The 16,401-nt window shown below is 45.6% G+C and overlaps 1 protein-coding gene across 3 annotated transcripts in view; it reads right to left on the bottom strand.

Moving 5' to 3' along the window:
• The window catches only part of EDEM3 (ER degradation enhancing alpha-mannosidase like protein 3), a 117,348-nt gene extending 101,423 nt beyond the window's left edge, over positions 1–15,925 (bottom strand). For 2 of the 3 annotated variants that reach the window (XM_089678822.1, XM_089678823.1), the window contains exon 1: positions 15,592–15,925. In XM_089678822.1, coding sequence (XP_089534948.1) covers positions 15,592–15,722 — 131 coding nt within the window. In that variant the 5' untranslated portion in view covers positions 15,723–15,925. The remainder of the gene's footprint in view (positions 1–15,591) is intronic. The other variant, XM_089678824.1, reaches the window with a different exon arrangement.
• Positions 15,926–16,401: the final 476 nt, after the last annotated feature.

The following is a 16,401-nucleotide window of genomic DNA, read 5'->3' as shown; positions in this document are numbered from 1 at the left end:
ACCGCCCTGCCGTTTATAAACAGCAGGCGGACGGCAAGAGGTTAAACCATCTGATCAGTGTGATCAGATGCTTTCCCAAGTTTAAAATGGTGTGGTTTATAGTTGGCGAAATGGAAATGATGAAATGCTCATAGCTTCTGGCCTCTAAGACCATAGAGATGATTGGAGGCATTCCAGTCTCTGATGAGCTCTACTGTCAGCCACCGGAACTGCAGGCTGAATTTGGATGGGCGGCGATGTATTGTTGCATGTATAAATTGCTTTGGTCCACAATCGATACAAATCTTCCGTGAAAAACAGCGGAGGGGCTAAATGCTGGTGCTGACAGCGAACAGGGCTGATCCTGCCAACACTCCGTGTTTGGGAGCACTATACAAAAGAGACACTAGTATAGTTCTGTTTGTGATCAATATAGCGTACAAACACTATACTAGTAATGGCGGTGATCAGTGACCTATAGCGTGAGTGCAATAGTCAGCGGGCAATCTAACGCTAGCTGACCCTGGCTGGAAGGAGTGCTAACTGATCCTGATGCTATCTGATGTCACTAGTGGTAGTAATACAGTGAAAATTCTATATACGGACACTGTACTAATTGCACTGGCTGGGTGACGAGGTGATCAAAGCGTGAAATGTAAGGTGTATCTATCGCGTGCGTGTAAAATGTAGTGCTTTTACTCAGTGCCATGTCCGTTCTTCTCTCCCTGGACAGCATAGGGGGCAATGGGGGGTGCACACCCGTAAATAGAAAGCGACGAAAGATTATGTCGCTTGGCCCAGAGCCACCGCTCAATTGTTGGTGGGCAGTCAGCAAAGTGTTAGTAAAAAAAATAAATGTTTACAAAAAAAATTTAGTTTTTTTTTTATTTTTTTAAATACTTTCATCAGAGTTCTGTAATGTTACCATAGTAACATTGTACTACTCTGGGGGGGGTGATTTATTTTTTATCACTTTGCAATGCAGGAGCAATGAACATTATTGCTCTGCAATGCAAAGCTTGCTTTGAACTGTCATGAATGTGTTAAGTTCCTGACAGTTCAATAGTAATCTGTGATGGGTCCCAACTGGTCACATGGTACAGGGTGCTGTGATTGGCCCCATGTGTCATGTGAGAGCTATGGACAGCTCTCCAGGAACAGAAGCAAAGCTTTTATGAATCAGATTGATTCATACAGTGCCTTGAAAAAGTATTCATACCCCTTGAAATTTTACACAAATTTTCCACATTATATCAGGTTTCAACCAAAAACGTAAATGGAGAATCTGTGACAAGACTTGAAAATTGCTGTTCACAGACGCTCTATCCAATCTGACAGAGCTTGAACTATTTTGCAAAGAAGAATAGGCAAAAATGTCACTCTCTGGATGTCTTTACGTCTGGAGGAAAAGAAATTTAATCTCCAAACACGGAAAGGTTTCTTCACAGTAAGAGCTGTGAAAATGTGGAATAGACTCCCTCAAGAGTTGTTCTGGCCAGCTCAGTGGATTGCTTCAAAAAAGGCCTGGATTCTTTCCTAGATACACAGAATACAACTGGATACTAACACTTATAGGTAAAGTTGTTCCAGGGAATATTCGATTGCCTTTCGGGGATCAGGAAGAATTGTTTTTCCCAGCATGAGCAAATTGGATCATGCTTTGCTGGGCTTTTTTGCCTTCCTCTGGATCAACTGTGGATATAGGATTATAACTTTTTTTTTTATGGTTGAACTGGTTGGACTTTTGTCTTTTTTCAACCAGACTAACTATGTAACTATATATAAAGTTGGTAGAGACGTACCCAAAAAGACTTGCAGCTGTAATTGCAGCGAAAGGTGGTTCTACAAAGTATCGACTCAGATGGGCTGAATACAAATGCACGCCACACTTTTCCCCAGATTTTTGAAAATTTTGTAAGCCATTTATCATTTTCCTTCCCTTATGTACCACTTTGTGTTGGTCTATCACATAAAATCCCAATAAGATACATTTCCATTTTTTGTTGTAACATGACAAATGCAGAAAATTATATATACTTTTTTGCATAACAATCACCGGGTTCTGATTACCGGGATTCTCAATCTGACGTGGAGCGCAGGGTTGTGCGCAGCGCCCCCGTGTTGGCAAATGACCAGCGATGTATGGGTACACCACTGGTCCTGTAGCTGCCGCCCATACGCAGTACATTGTGGGTGGCCTGGAAGTGGTTAAATTGACAGGACTAATCTGTGTACCACATGTGCACATAGCCAGTCTGTGGGAACCAGAATTACTGTTGGCTCGTAGCGAATCAAACACTTATTTTACTCACTGAACTACAACTCAGTTTATAACATTTGTATCACGTGTTTTTTCTGGATTTTTGATTGATATTCTATCATTTAAAAAACAAACCTATGATAAAAATGATAGACCCTTCATTTCTTTGTAAGTGGGCAAATTTACAAAATCTGCAGGGGATCAAATAATTATTTTCCCCACTCTACATGTCACATGACAATGTGTGGAGCCATACCAAATTCTTCCTTTACACCCCAAACAGCCAAATGCACATTAGAATCCACTGGTGTATAGTGGAAATACAGCAGTGATTCTCTTACTAATATTACAGAGCCATTAGTCCAAACTGTATAGAGCAGTTTGTTTGTTTTTGGCCATCCTCAGTGCTTCTCACCACAATCGTATTTGTTATACTTGCTCATTGGGTCCCAACCTCTATGCCATGGATTTCATACACTCTACTGGTGATGGCCAAAAAGCCTGAAGCAGCCATATGCAATTGTTAATAAATGGCTCCATAATAGCAGGCTATAGTTGCACTTCACACCAATAGTTCTGGATGTGTATTTGGACACTGAATGTAAAAGGAATGATTTGCATGGCTCCACCCTCAGTCATAAACAGATCAATTATCCTTTTATTTTTGGGACATGTGATGGAATGAAACATTTCAATAACTAGCTAGCCATATAACAATAGAATTCTTTCATTCAGACAACACAAATGTGGCAGTATTAGGCAGGGTGCAATTAAATTTACACTATAACACATACATGCAGTACATTACTATAAGTGGTGATAAAGAGTTTCAGTGTGAACAATCCCTCTAAATTATTCTCACTAAAAAAATGACCACTTCCTAACCAATCCATAAAATTCTACCAGTACTGGTAGTTTACAACTGGCTCCTTCTCTCTTAGTGCTGCTTCCCAGAACTTTAGTCTTTACACTAAAGAATGACAGTGGATAGTGCAGTCTTTAGTCAATCTGTTATCTTGATGAACAGGGGGGTCAAGGAAGGAGTGGGGGCACAGGGGAGTACCTTACCATCCTAGGCTATAGTGCTGTGTGTTTCTATTGATGAACGCAATGTAGGGATACAACTCTTGTAACTGCATTTAAGGCTGGCTCCATAGGATGTCGCGAGAGAAAGGAACCACCCCAAAACAGGAAAACTAGTGCAGTGATCACGGCAACAGCTTAAACAGGAACTTAGGCCAGGATTAAAGGATAAAGAAGCTGCATTCTCAGCAAGTGATTAACCATTTTGCCTCCCACAGCTGTTCGCCCCCTATGGACCAGAGTCATTTTTACATTTCTGCTATGGACCTGTTTATTCAGCAATAACTTTGTCATTATTAAAAAATACCATGGTAATATGTATATTATTTTTTTAAAGGACAAGCAAGGCTTTTTTCATGATATTGGTTTTACAACAATTATTTTTTTCCACAATCCTTAGACATAGAAAAAAAGAAATAGTGTTACTGCACAGAAGAAGTACAGATTTTATTCTGTAATTTGTCCATTAAACTATAAAGGTAAAACTGTGGTAACAGTGAACTACTCTGATGACAGGATGTAAAAAAGTGTTCACAAAAAAAAAAAAAAAATTGTAACAATTTTTAAAAACTGAATAAAAAAAAAATTAAAAGTTTTTTGTTACATACTGTCAGTCAGTATACCTGATCACTGTCACACCAGCCATATGATGATGCTGTACTGGTGACCGTATGGAGGGGAAAAAAAAATTCTGAAAAAATTTATTTATTTCTTATATATCGCCATACACACACACACACACACACACACACACACCTCAAGGGGCGTATAATCTAAGGTCCCTAACTCACATTCATTCACACACACTAGGGACAATTTAGACAGGAGCCAATTAACCTAACAGCATGTCTTTGGAGTGTGGGAGGAAACCAAAGTACCCGGAGGAAACCCATGCAGGCACATGCAGATATTTTTTGTCTAATTTCTTCATCTTTCAAAAAATTGTAACAAAAAATTACATAATCAAAAAACTATCCATGCCTCTTACTAAATACCTCACTGTCTACTTTCCAAAAATGTGTCATTTGTACTGTCCTGCCATTTTAGAGCCTCAGGAAATGCGATTTATTAATTTTCAAACATATAAACCATAGTTTGTAGGTGCTATAAATTTTACACAAACCAAGCCTGCCTGTACACAAACATGAACTTTACTGGCATCCCAGTCTTAGTCTGTAGGGTTCAATATTGAGTTGGTCCACCCTTTGCAGCTATAACAGCTTCAACTCTTTTGGGAAGTCTGTCCACAAGGTTTAGGAGTGTGTCTATGGGAATGTTAGACCATTCTTCCAGAAGCTCATCTGTGAAGTCAGCCACTGATGTCTACTGAGAAGCCCTGGCTCGAAGTCTCCACTCGAATTCATCCCAAAGGTGTTTGATCGGGTTGAGGTCAGGACTCTGTGCATGCCAGTCAAGTTCCTCCACCCCAAACTCGCTCATTAATGTCTTTATGGACCTTGCTTTGTGCACTGGTGAGCAGTCATGTTGGAATAGGAAGGGGTCATCCCCAAACTGTTCCCACAAAGTCGGGAGCATTAAATTGTCCAAAATGTCTTGGTATGCTGATGCCTTGAGAGTTCCCTTCACTGGGATTAAAGGGCCAACCCCTGAAAAAAAAAAACCCACACCATAATCCCCCCTCCACCAAACTTTATACTTGGCACAATGCAGTCAGGCAAGTACCGTTCTAAAAACCACCAAACCCAGACATGTCCTTCAGATTGCCAGACAGAGAAGTGTGATTCATCACTCCAGAGAACACGTCTCCATTGCTCTAGAGTACAGTGGCGGCGTGCTTTACACCACTGCATCCAACGCTTGGCATTGCACTTGGTGATGTAAGGCTTGGATGCAGCTGCTCAGCCATGGAAACCCATTACATGAAGTGCTCTACCCAATGTCGTTGTGCTAATCTGAAAGCCAAACGAAGTTTGGAGGTCTTTAGCTATTGACTAAAGTTGGTACCTTCTGTGCACTTCAGCATGCGCTGACCCCGCTCTGTCATTTTACGTGGCCTACCACTTAGTGGCTGAGTTGCTGTTGTTCCCAGTTGCCTCCACTTTGTTATAATACCACTAACACTTGACCGTGGAATATTTAGTAGCAAGGAAATTTCACAGATGGACTTATTGCACAGGTGGTAACCTATCACAGTACCACGCTTGAAGTCACCGAGCTCCTGAGAGCGACCCATTCTTTCACAAATGTTTGTAGAAGCAGTCTGCATGCCTAGGTGCTTGATTTTATACACCTGTGGCCATGGAGGTGATTGGAATACCTAAATCCAATGATTTGGAGGGGTGTCCCAATACTTTTGACAATATAGTGTACACTTATTGGGATTTGTTTTACCAAAGACATGTAGCAGAATACATTTTGGCCTAAATCTATAAAGAAATGTAATCTTATTGGATATGTTTTATAGCAAAGTAGAAAATATCCTTTTTTTCAGATTTTTCATGTTTTTGTTGATATAATAAAAAAAATAAAAAAAAAACAGTGGTGATCAAATACCATCTAAAGAAAGCTCCATTTGTGTGAAAAAAAAGGATATAAATTTAATTTGGGTACAGTGTTGCATGACCACACAATTGCCAGTTAAAGTAGTGCAGTGCTGAATCGTAAAAAAAAAAAAAAAAAAAAAAAATGACTTGGACATGAGATCAAAAAAAAAAAAAAAAAAAAAACGTTTTTTTTTTTACTTGTCAGGTCACTAACGGACATCATCTGCAAATCTAAGGTCATCCCTTTGATCTGCAGATGAACAAAAGGATACAAATGTAACAAAATGTACTTTGTATAAATCACAGATTCAGACTGCTTTTTTGACAGCAAGAGCTGAAGAAATATATTGTAACGCCGGCTATGATTAATCACCCCAAACAGCCAAAAAAAAAAAACAAAACAGGTTATACTTTCCTGCTCTGTGCAATGGTTTTGCACAAAGCAGTCCCAATCCTGTTCTTTTTGGGTCTCCTACTAGCAGTCCTGGCTCTTCCCGCCTGCCAAGTGCCCCCAATAGCAAGTCTTTTGCTATGGGTGCACTTGAGCAGGCTCGTTCCCGAGCCGCACTCCTGTGAATGGAGATTATCTATTCAGACACAGAGCATGGCTTGGCCCTGCCCCACTCTCTCCACATTGGCTCACTGACTGTGATTAACAGCAGCAGGAGCCAATGAGGAGAGAAAGACCAGGGAGAGCCATGGCTCTCATGCACATTGCTGGATCGAGATGGGGCTCATGTAAGTATAAGGGGGGCTGCAGCCAGAAGGTTTATTACCTGAACGCATAGAATGCATTCAGGTAAAAAAAAAAAACCTTCTGCCTTTAGAACCACTTTAAAAACCTGAGGGTTTAAGATCACTTTAGGAATAGCAGAGTGATGGAAGCTTTGAGAATGGATTTTGTTACAATTTCACAAAATATGGCTGAAAAGCAGATGATGGGGTCTGTTGTGAAGCCAACACTTATGGTGGCAGAGAGAGGTGCTCGATATTCCTGCACAAATGGACATTACTGAAAACAAAGTTGTTTTTTTAGGCAAGCATTCTAATGAGGTTTGTAAATACTGTGACAATGCTCACAACCTGGAGATATGCCCCTGACAAGTGAGCTATAGGGCTCATGTACAAGGAGCATTTGAAAAACTTTTCTGACCACTGGAAACTGACTGCTAGACAACGTAGCCTAAAAACGGCAGTATAGCCGCGTTTACCTACCGCTTTATGCGCATTTGCGTTTAGAAGCGTTTTTAAAAGATAACCTCAGGAGACCCTCGCAAATGCCCAGAATGCACTGAAAAATAGTAAATAATTAACTATTTCAGACCTTTTGTGAGAAATAGAGAGAGCAGAAGCAGAGAGAGCACTACCTTCCGATGTGTGTTGTAACTGTAGCAAAAGTGGCTAGTGAAACATGCTTGGCACTGTGGGTGGAGCTACACAGTGCTGTAATGCCTCTGGTTGCATTCTGGAGTGCACACAGCACTCCTTGTGCTTTTTTGCTGTGATGTGTTCCAGTACAGTTCTGTGCAGAAATAATGCAGCACGTTCTACCATTTTTGCCTTCACGCAAAACCTGGAACTGACTGCACGGGTGTACTAGGTTCATTTGAATACATGGAAAATGCTGTGCATGCATTTTTGATGAAGAAGAAAGGCTCTGGGCAGCAAAAAAAAAATGCCTGTAACCTCAACTTCCTGTAAACAACTGTGTGGATATGGACCAGCCAAAAAACGTGTATAAATGCCTTTACAGGTGTTTGGCATTTGAAATGCTGGTAAACTCTACTCCTGAATGCGATTTTTGTGCTTTCAAAAAAAAATAAATGCCTGAAACCTCAACTTCCTGTAAACTACTGTAAACGACTGTGTACATGGACACATAGGAAAACATAAAGGAGTTCATGGGCTGCTGAAAAAAAGCAAAACTACTCCTAAGGCTCCATGCACACTGAGTGTTTCAATAACGCTGGTAACGTTAGCTGTGTGAAGTCACGTTAAAAATGTGTTTTTTTGTGTTTTTGTATTAGCGTTTAGCCGCATTTGCGTTTTTTAGCATTTTTGACCCCCAAAAAAATTTTAGGGATCAAAAAAAATCCAAAAATGCTGGTTTGCCACAATTTACCACATTTTGCAGCGTTTTTCAGCATTAGAGTGTTTTTCCAGCTAAAAAACTCCTCTAGAAATCCAGCCAAAAAACGCCCCTGTGAAAAAACAATGAATACAGTCTATGTGTACATGGACACATAGGATAACATGCTGAGGAGTTTACTGGTTGTAGAAAAAAAAAAAAACAACAAAAGTCAAAAACAGCAGCTGTAAAAAAAATGTCCAGTGTGCATGAGGACTCAACTTCAGTTTAGCAGCTGCAGTATAAATGAGCCCTTAATTGTCCCATACATGAACGTTTTGGGTTTTTTTTAATTAGATGTGATGCTGCAGCAGATTTGAAGGGGGTGGGGGGCTAGATAAGAATTGTAAATGTTACCTGTGCAAAGGAGTAGCCTAACTATCTGGAGACTTTACACGATAATCTGGGGCTCATAAAAAAAAGAAAAAAAATTCAATTTCATTTAACCACTTGCCCTCTAGAGGATTTACCCCCCTTCCTGACCAGACGATTTTTTGCAACACGGCACTGACAATCATGCAACACTGCACCCAAATTAAATTTATGTTCTTTTTTCCCCATAAATGAAGCTTTCTTTTGATGGTATTTGATCGCCTCTGCGGGTTTTTTTGCACTATAAACAAAAAAAGACTGACAATTTTGAGAAAAAAATATTTTGCTTTTTGCTATTAAACATGTCCAGTAAAAAAATTTAAAAAAATGAAATGTCTTCATAAATTTTGGCCAAAATGTATTCTGCTACATGTCTTTGCTAAAAAAAATCCCAATACCTGTAAATGAATTGGTTTGCGTGAGAGTTATAGCATTTACAAATGGCGGTATATACGCTGGATCTTTCTTTTTTTTTTTTTTTAATACTAGTAATGGCTGCAATCAGCGACTTATTGCGAGACTGCGGTGGGCATTCTGAAACTGGGGGGAACTGACTGTCACTGACATTCCCAATGAAACTAATACAGTGATCAATGCTAATAAAAAAGTACTGACACTGTACTAATGACACTGGGCAGGAAGGGGTTAACATCTGGGGTGATCAAAGGGTTAACTGTGTGCTGTTTTACTGTGTGCTATGCTTCACTGTGTAAGCAGTTGCTTTGTATGCCTCTGCTATGCAGAGCCATACAAAGCAGTGTGCAGGAGCTGACAGGGGAGAGATCTGTATTGTTTACATACTGGTCTCTCCCCCGTCAGTAATACTTGGCGATCACCGGGTGACAGCAGAGAATCACTGGCCGGGACCCGGTGATCGACAGCTGAGGCCGCCAATGCGTGCCCTACCCGGGAATGCAAAATCATGTATTTATACACATGTCATGTTGCGCAGCACTGCCACCCTTTAGCAGTATTTCTGCTATAAGGCGGTGGGATAATGGTTAAAAATATCATATTTCTCTCACATTATTATTATTATTATTATACAGTATTTATAAAGCGCCAATAGTTCACTCAGCGCTGTACATTACAAAGGGGGACAGAACATGTGACAGAACAATACCAATACAATGCAAAACATGAGGGGATCGAGGGCCCTGCTCCTTCGAGCTTACAATCTAGAAGGGATGGGATAGTGGTACAGGAGGAGATAGCTGTGGGGGATGGAGTGGTAGGAAGAGTGGAGGAGGTCAGCAAGTTAGCAGGGGGTGAGGTAGGCTTCCCTGAAGAGATGGGTTTTCAGGGTGCGCCTAAAGGAGAGGAGAGTAGGTGATAATCTGATGGGTTGGGGCAGGGAGTTCCAGAGGATGGGTGACACCCTGGAGAAGTCCTGGAGGCGGGCATGGGAGGAGGAGACCAGGGAACTAGAGAGAAGGAGGTCTTGTGAGGAGCGGAGTGTGCGTGCTGGGCGGTACTTGGATATTAGGTCAGCGATGTAGTTCGGGGCAGTATGGTGGACAGCTTTGTACGTCAGCGTTAGGATTTTAAATTTGATCCGTTGCGCAATCGGAAGCCAGTGGAGGGATTGGCAGAGGGGGGTGGCGGAAATGGAGCGGTTGGAAAGGTGAATGAGTCTGGCAGCCGTATTCAGGATCGACTGAAGCGGGGATAGCCAGCGGCGAGGCAGGCCAGTGAGGAGGGAGTTGCAGTAGTCGAGTCGTGATATGATGAGGGAGTGGATGAGCCGTTTAGTGGTTTCTGGGGTTAGGAACGTGCGGATTTTGGCGATGTTGCGGAGGTGGAGTCTGCACGAGTTTGTTAAAGATTGGACTTGGGGCTAGAAGGATAGGTTGGAGTCCAGAATGACACCAAGTACTCTGGCCTGCAGAGCGGGTTTGATATTGGCGTTGTTGGATGTGATGTAGAAGTCAATGGGGGGTGGGGTGGGGTTCGGGCTGGGGGGAAGACAAGGAGCTCGGTTTTGGAGAGATTCAGTTTAAGGAAGTGGAGCGACATCCAATCTGATATGTCGCTCAGTAGGTGTGTGATTTGGGCAGAGACCGAGGGGGTGAGGTGGGGGGTTGAGAGATAGATTTGGGTGTCGTCGGCATAGAGGTGGTAGTTGAAGCCGTGAGAGTGTATGAGTTGGCCAAGGGAGGAGATGTAGATGGAGAAGAGAAGGGGCCCAAGGACAGAGCCTTGAGGGACCCCAACAGAGAGGGGGAGTGAGGGGGAGGTGGTAGCATTATAGGTAACGCTGAAAGAGCGTTGTGACAGGTAGGATGAGAGCCAGGAGAGAGCAGAATCTCTGAGGCCGAGGGAGTGTAGTATTTTGAGGAGGAGGGGGTGGTCAACTGTGTCGAAGGCCGCAGAGAGGTCAAGGAGTAGGAGCACTGAATAGTGGCCATTAGCTTTGGCGGTTAGAAGGTCGTTGGAGAGTTTGAGTAAGGCGGTTTCGGTGGAGTGTAGGGGGCGGAAGCCAGACTGTAGGGGATCAAGGAGGTTGTTGTCGTTGAGGTGAGAGCATAGGCGGGTGTAGACGAGGCGCTCGAGGAGTTTAGATGTAAGTGGGAGCAGGGAGATGGGTCTGAGGTTATTCGGGTCATTGGGGTCCAGGGAGGGCTTTTTAAGTATGGGGGTGATGTGTGCATGCTTCAGTGGGGGGGGGAAGTGCCGGAGGAGAGGGAGAGATTAAAGATGTGGGTGAGGGAGCATAGGATGGAGGGGGAGGGAGGTCGTAGGAATTGTGAGGGGATAGGGTCGAGGGGGCAGGTGGTGAGGCGGGCATCAGAGAGGATCTTGGAGACTTCCTCGATGGTAGTAAGGTCAAAGGTGTGGAGTGCTGGGGGAGCTTCAGTATGAGGAATGTAGGGTGGGGTGGGAGTGGAGGTCAGAGCAGTGGTGGGGCCGTGGGAGAGGGGTGATGAGGGGGTAGCTGAGTGAGGGGGAACGGGGTTGGAGGGAGTTTGAGCAGTGACGAAGTCCCTGCGGGTAATGTCGAGGGGAGGGGGGATGATGGGGTAGCTGTGTGAGAGGGGACGGGTTGAGAGGGCGTGTGAGTTGCGGCAATGTCCTTGCGAATTGTGTCAATCTTGTTTTTGAAGTGATTGGCAATCTCAAGGGCGGCGAGTGAGGTGGAGGTGGGGGTGGAGAAGAGTCGGCGAGGATTGGAGGAGAGGGTCTTGATGAGGGTCAAGAAGTAGGCTTGTTTGGCTGCGTGGAGGGAGGAGGTGTAGGTGCGGAAGGCAGATTTGTAGCAGGTGAAAGCTTGTTGGGATTTGGTTTTGCGCCATAGTCGCTCCAGGGCACGACTGCGTCGTTTGAGGGTTTTGGTGTGATCAGTCTGCCAGGGCTGGAGCGGTCGGAGTCTGATGTTGCGTGTGGTTAAAGGCGCTAGTGAGTCAAGGGCTGCTGACAGCGCGTTGTTGTAGGCAGTCATAGCCAAGTCGGGGCAGGACAGGGGGAGGATGCGGTCGTGGAGTTGATCAGCTGCAGAGTGGAGGGGGGCAGGGTTAAGGTTGCGGAGGTTACGGCTGGTAGTAGTGTGACATTTGGAGGGGTAGGCGTTGGAGGACGAGGAGATAGAGAAGGTGATCAGGTTGTGGTCAGAGAGAGGGAAGGGGGTGTTAGTGAGGTTGTGGGGAGCGCAGCGGTTGGAGAAGACAAGATCAAGGATATTACCGTCGGAGTGGGTGGTGGATTGTATGCACTGTGCAAGTGCAAAGGAGGAGGTTAAGTGGAGGAGACGGGCTGTGTCCGGGTTGTCAAGGTTGACAGGGATGTTGAAATCCCCAAGAATTTAACCACTTTCCATCTGCCCTAAAGCAGATTTACCTTCTGTCGGAGCACCACTTCTGCTATGATTGGACACAGCAGAAGCCAATCAACAGGTGCCGGCCAATGGATTAGCTCCTGCAACTGAGGAGACTGACAGAATGCAGCTCTGCCTATGTAAACAAGGCAGAGCTGTGTTCTGTCAGCAGTGATCTGCTAGACTTGATTCAGGGAATAAAATCTAGCAGATTGCCTAGTAAAAACAGCACACACAGTACACAAAACACGGGCTAGGCACACAATTAACCCTTAGATCGCTCTAGATGTTTAACCCCTTCTACAGTGACAGTGTACATTTTTAGCACTGATCACTATATTAGTGTCACTGGTTCCCATAGTGTCAGTGTCAAACTGTCCGCCGCAATATCAGTTCTGCTACAATTCGCTGATCGCTGCCATTACTAGTATTAAAAAAAAAAAAAAAAAAAAAAAAACATTCCAGTATATATACCGCCATTTGTAGACACTATAACTTTTGTGCAAACAAATCAATATACGCTTATTGGGATTTTTTTGTTTCCAAAAATATGTAGAATATATTTTGGCCTAAATTTATGAAGAAATTAGATTTTTTTAAAAAATGTTTATTCGATATGTTTTATAGCAGAAAAGTAAAAAATATTTTTTTTTTGTTTATTTTAAATGTCTGTGTTTTTTTGTTTATAGCACAAAAAATAATAAACCCAGAGGTGGTCAAATACCACCAAAAGAAAACTATATTTGTGAGACAAATTCCATAAATTTAATTTATTTACAGTGTTGCATGACCGCACAATTGTCAGTTAAAGTAACGCAGCACCGTATCGCAAAAAATGGCCTGGTTATTAATGGGGAGTTAAATCTTTTGGAGGTCAAGTGGATAAAATGGCTTAGAGTGGAATTTAAAAAAAAAAAAAAAAAAAGAAACACGTGAACTTCTAAACAGCAATAATGCATTGGCTGGTCATCAGCTCGGCCATCAAGTGCCCTTACAATGTTGGCAGCCACTGTAGATTGTGTAAGAAAAATGTGACATGAGAATAAAGAACCTTAATAGCAAAAATAAAATGACATTTTACATACTGGATAAGGCTGGTACAAGAAGGGACTGTACTTTAAATTGTGCCGTATAACAAACAGATAACTCTCATGAGGTGTATGTCACCGCTACCATCTCTTTACTATTTATGTTTTCAGTGAAGCCAGATAGTGCAGCTCACCCTATAATTCCAGAGTTGCCACCCTCATACACATAAGCTGTACTGTCATTTATCTGCCCCTCCTCTCCCCTTGTCCATTCACAGATCGCCATATATTTTCAATACTGGTACCCCAGGACATTTTCCCCTTGAAACCCTGGGGCATTTTCCCCTCGAAACCCTGGGGCATTTTCCCCTCGTACTGATCACTGACACCAGGACATTTTTCTCCTCCTAGTGACACCAGGGTATTTTCCCTTTGTAGTGACCACTGACCCCAGGACATTTTCCCCTCCTAGTGGCCGCTGACGCTGGGACATTTTCTCCTCCTAGTGACAACAGGGTATTTTCCCTTTTCCGTGACCACTAAAACCAGGACATTTTTTCCCCTCATACTAACCGCTGACCCTTGAACATTTTCCCCTCCTAATGTTCACTGACACTGGGGCATTTTGCATTGATACCGACTACTGCCGCCGGGGACATTTTGCCCTCACGTCGACCACTGACGCCGGAGGCATTTTGCCCTCACGCCGACCACTGACGCCGGGGGCACTTTGCCCTCACGCCGACCACTGACGCCGGGGGCACTTTGCCCTCACGCCGACCACTGACGCCGGGGCATTTTGCCCTCCTAGTGACCACTAACACTGGGACATTTTCTCCTCCTAGTGGCAGCTGATGCCGGGACATATTTCGTTCTAATATTCACTGACGCAGGGGCACTTTTCCCTCATACCGACCTCTGACGACAGAGAATATTGCCCTCATACCGACCGCTGACGCCGGGGGCATGGCCTGCCCATACCGACCTCTGGCGCCGGGGGCATGGCCTGCCCATACCGACCGCTGGCGCCGGGGGCATGGCCTGCCCATACCGACCGCTGGCGCCGGGGGCATGGCCTGCCCATACCGACCGCTGGCGCCGGGGGCATGGCCTGCCCATACCGACCGCTGGCGCCGGGGGCATGGCCTGCCCATACCGACCGCGGGCGCGGTCTCCTCATACCGACCACGGGCGCGGTCTCCTCATACCGACCGCTGGCGCCGGGGGCATGGTCTCCTCATACCGACCGCTGGCGCCGGGGGCATGGTCTCCTCATACCGACCGCTGGCGCCGGGGGCATGGTCTCCTCATACCGACCGCTGGCGCCGGGGGCATGGTCTCCTCATACCGACCGCTGGCGCCGGGGGCATGGTCTCCTCATACCGACCGCTGGCGCCGGGGGCATGGTCTCCTCATACCGACCGCTGGCGCCGGGGGCATGGTCTCCTCATACCGACCGCTGGCGCCGGGGGCATGGTCTCCTCATACCGACCGCTGGCGCCGGGGGCATGGTCTCCTCATACCGACCGCTGGCGCCGGGGGCATTTTCCCCTCATACCGACCGCTGACGCGGGGGCATTTTCCCCTCATACCGACCGCTGACGCAGGGGCATTTTCCCCTCATACCGACCGCTGACGCAGGGGCATTTTCCCCTCATACCGACCACTGACGCAGGGGCATTTTCCCCTCATACCGACCACTGACGCAGGGGCATTTTCCCCTTCTAGTGAACCCGGGTAATTTCCCCACATGCTGACTACTGAAGCCAGGACAATTTTCACTCATACTGACCTGGGAGCATTTACCCCTCCTAGTGACCCCAGATGTTGGGACATTTTCCTCTCATACTGACCACTGACACTTTCCCCCCACTGTGACACCAGGGCATTTTCCCCCCATACGGACACATGCCATCAGGGGAATTTTCCCTCCTAAAGACCCCTGGGAATTTCCCCTCATACGGACCACTGAGGCATTTCCCCCTCCAATGAATACTGGGGCATTTAGATTGTAAGCTCCACTAGCAGGGCCCTCATATTCCTTCTGTACTGAAATGTATTATAATTGTATTGTCTCCCTCTATATTGTAAAGCGCTGTGCAAACTGATGGTGCTATATAAATCCTGTATAATAATAATATCCCCTCATACTGATCACTGATGTGGAGGCACTTTCCCTCTCCATGCCAGCCCCCCATTGGACAATCACCACTACTGAACAGGACAATGATTCCTGGAAGATGGCAGTGTGAGGTCTGGACACCAGCTACAAGGAAGTGTACTATGTGAGGGACCCGGAAGCTGCTCCTGATAATGAAGACATCCCCTACAGATCTGATCTCTTCCCCCAACACAACCTCGTCCCCGACCAGCAATGACCCCCATCCCCCACCCTGGCCGGCCACATTGCCCGCACACTGTCTCACCTGAGCTGTGCCTTCTCCTCCTTGGTCATAGCAGCATGCCCCGTTCGCACCAACACCTGGCACATGAGATAAAGCAGCAGATGTCTCCACACTGTGCCCCATGTCCGGGGCTCTTCCGCTGAGGAGCTCATACTGGAGAACAGGTTGTCCGCGTCTGCTAGGCCCGCTGTGAACGCATTGTTCAGAGGGGAGAAGCCCGAGTGTCTCCGAGGCCTGTGTATCCCGGGCCTGGCCAGCCGAATGTCGCCCAACCTCAGGTGTCACTCTCCGCAGCCAGCTGCCCTCTGCTTCCGGCTTTCAGCAGCAATCATGACGTGCGAAGAGGGGACAAGCCTGGTCCAATCAGCGCGCTCCGACCTGCCTGGTGTCATAGGTGTGACGTGGAGCCGGAGATCCGGTGGGCGGCGACACAATGAAGACAGGCATCCTATTGGAGTAGGAGAATGTTTATTCGTGGGCTGTGTGTGGTCAGCCTAGAGTGGATGTGACCAGACGGCAGGATATATGGGCTCCAGTCTGATGGTATACACGGTACTACACAGACACCTGGGCAGCTTCTCTGCTACGCCTTATGGCTGAGGCTCTGCTGTCTACAGGAGAGGACAGCAGTACTCTATGTGGTGTGATGGGATCCAGAATGATTCTCCTGGTGTGTGATCTGAGGACCTGCCTTATCTAGCCAATCACCTTGTAGGCAATCAGGCAGGCTCTTGCCATACTCAAGGGTATGGAATTAAAAAAAAAAACTACTTGTCCAAGGGACTAAACTGGGGTCCCAATCTACTTGTCCCGATAAAAAAATTACCAAAA

This window comes from Staurois parvus, unplaced genomic scaffold, assembly GCF_062004578.1.
Source record: "Staurois parvus isolate SC_StPar_1 unplaced genomic scaffold, SC_StPar_1.0 ptg000210l, whole genome shotgun sequence".
Classification (NCBI taxonomy): Eukaryota; Metazoa; Chordata; class Amphibia; order Anura; family Ranidae; genus Staurois; species Staurois parvus.
Note: the sequence above shows the minus strand (reverse complement) of the source record. Positions and strands in the feature narration are given on the sequence as shown.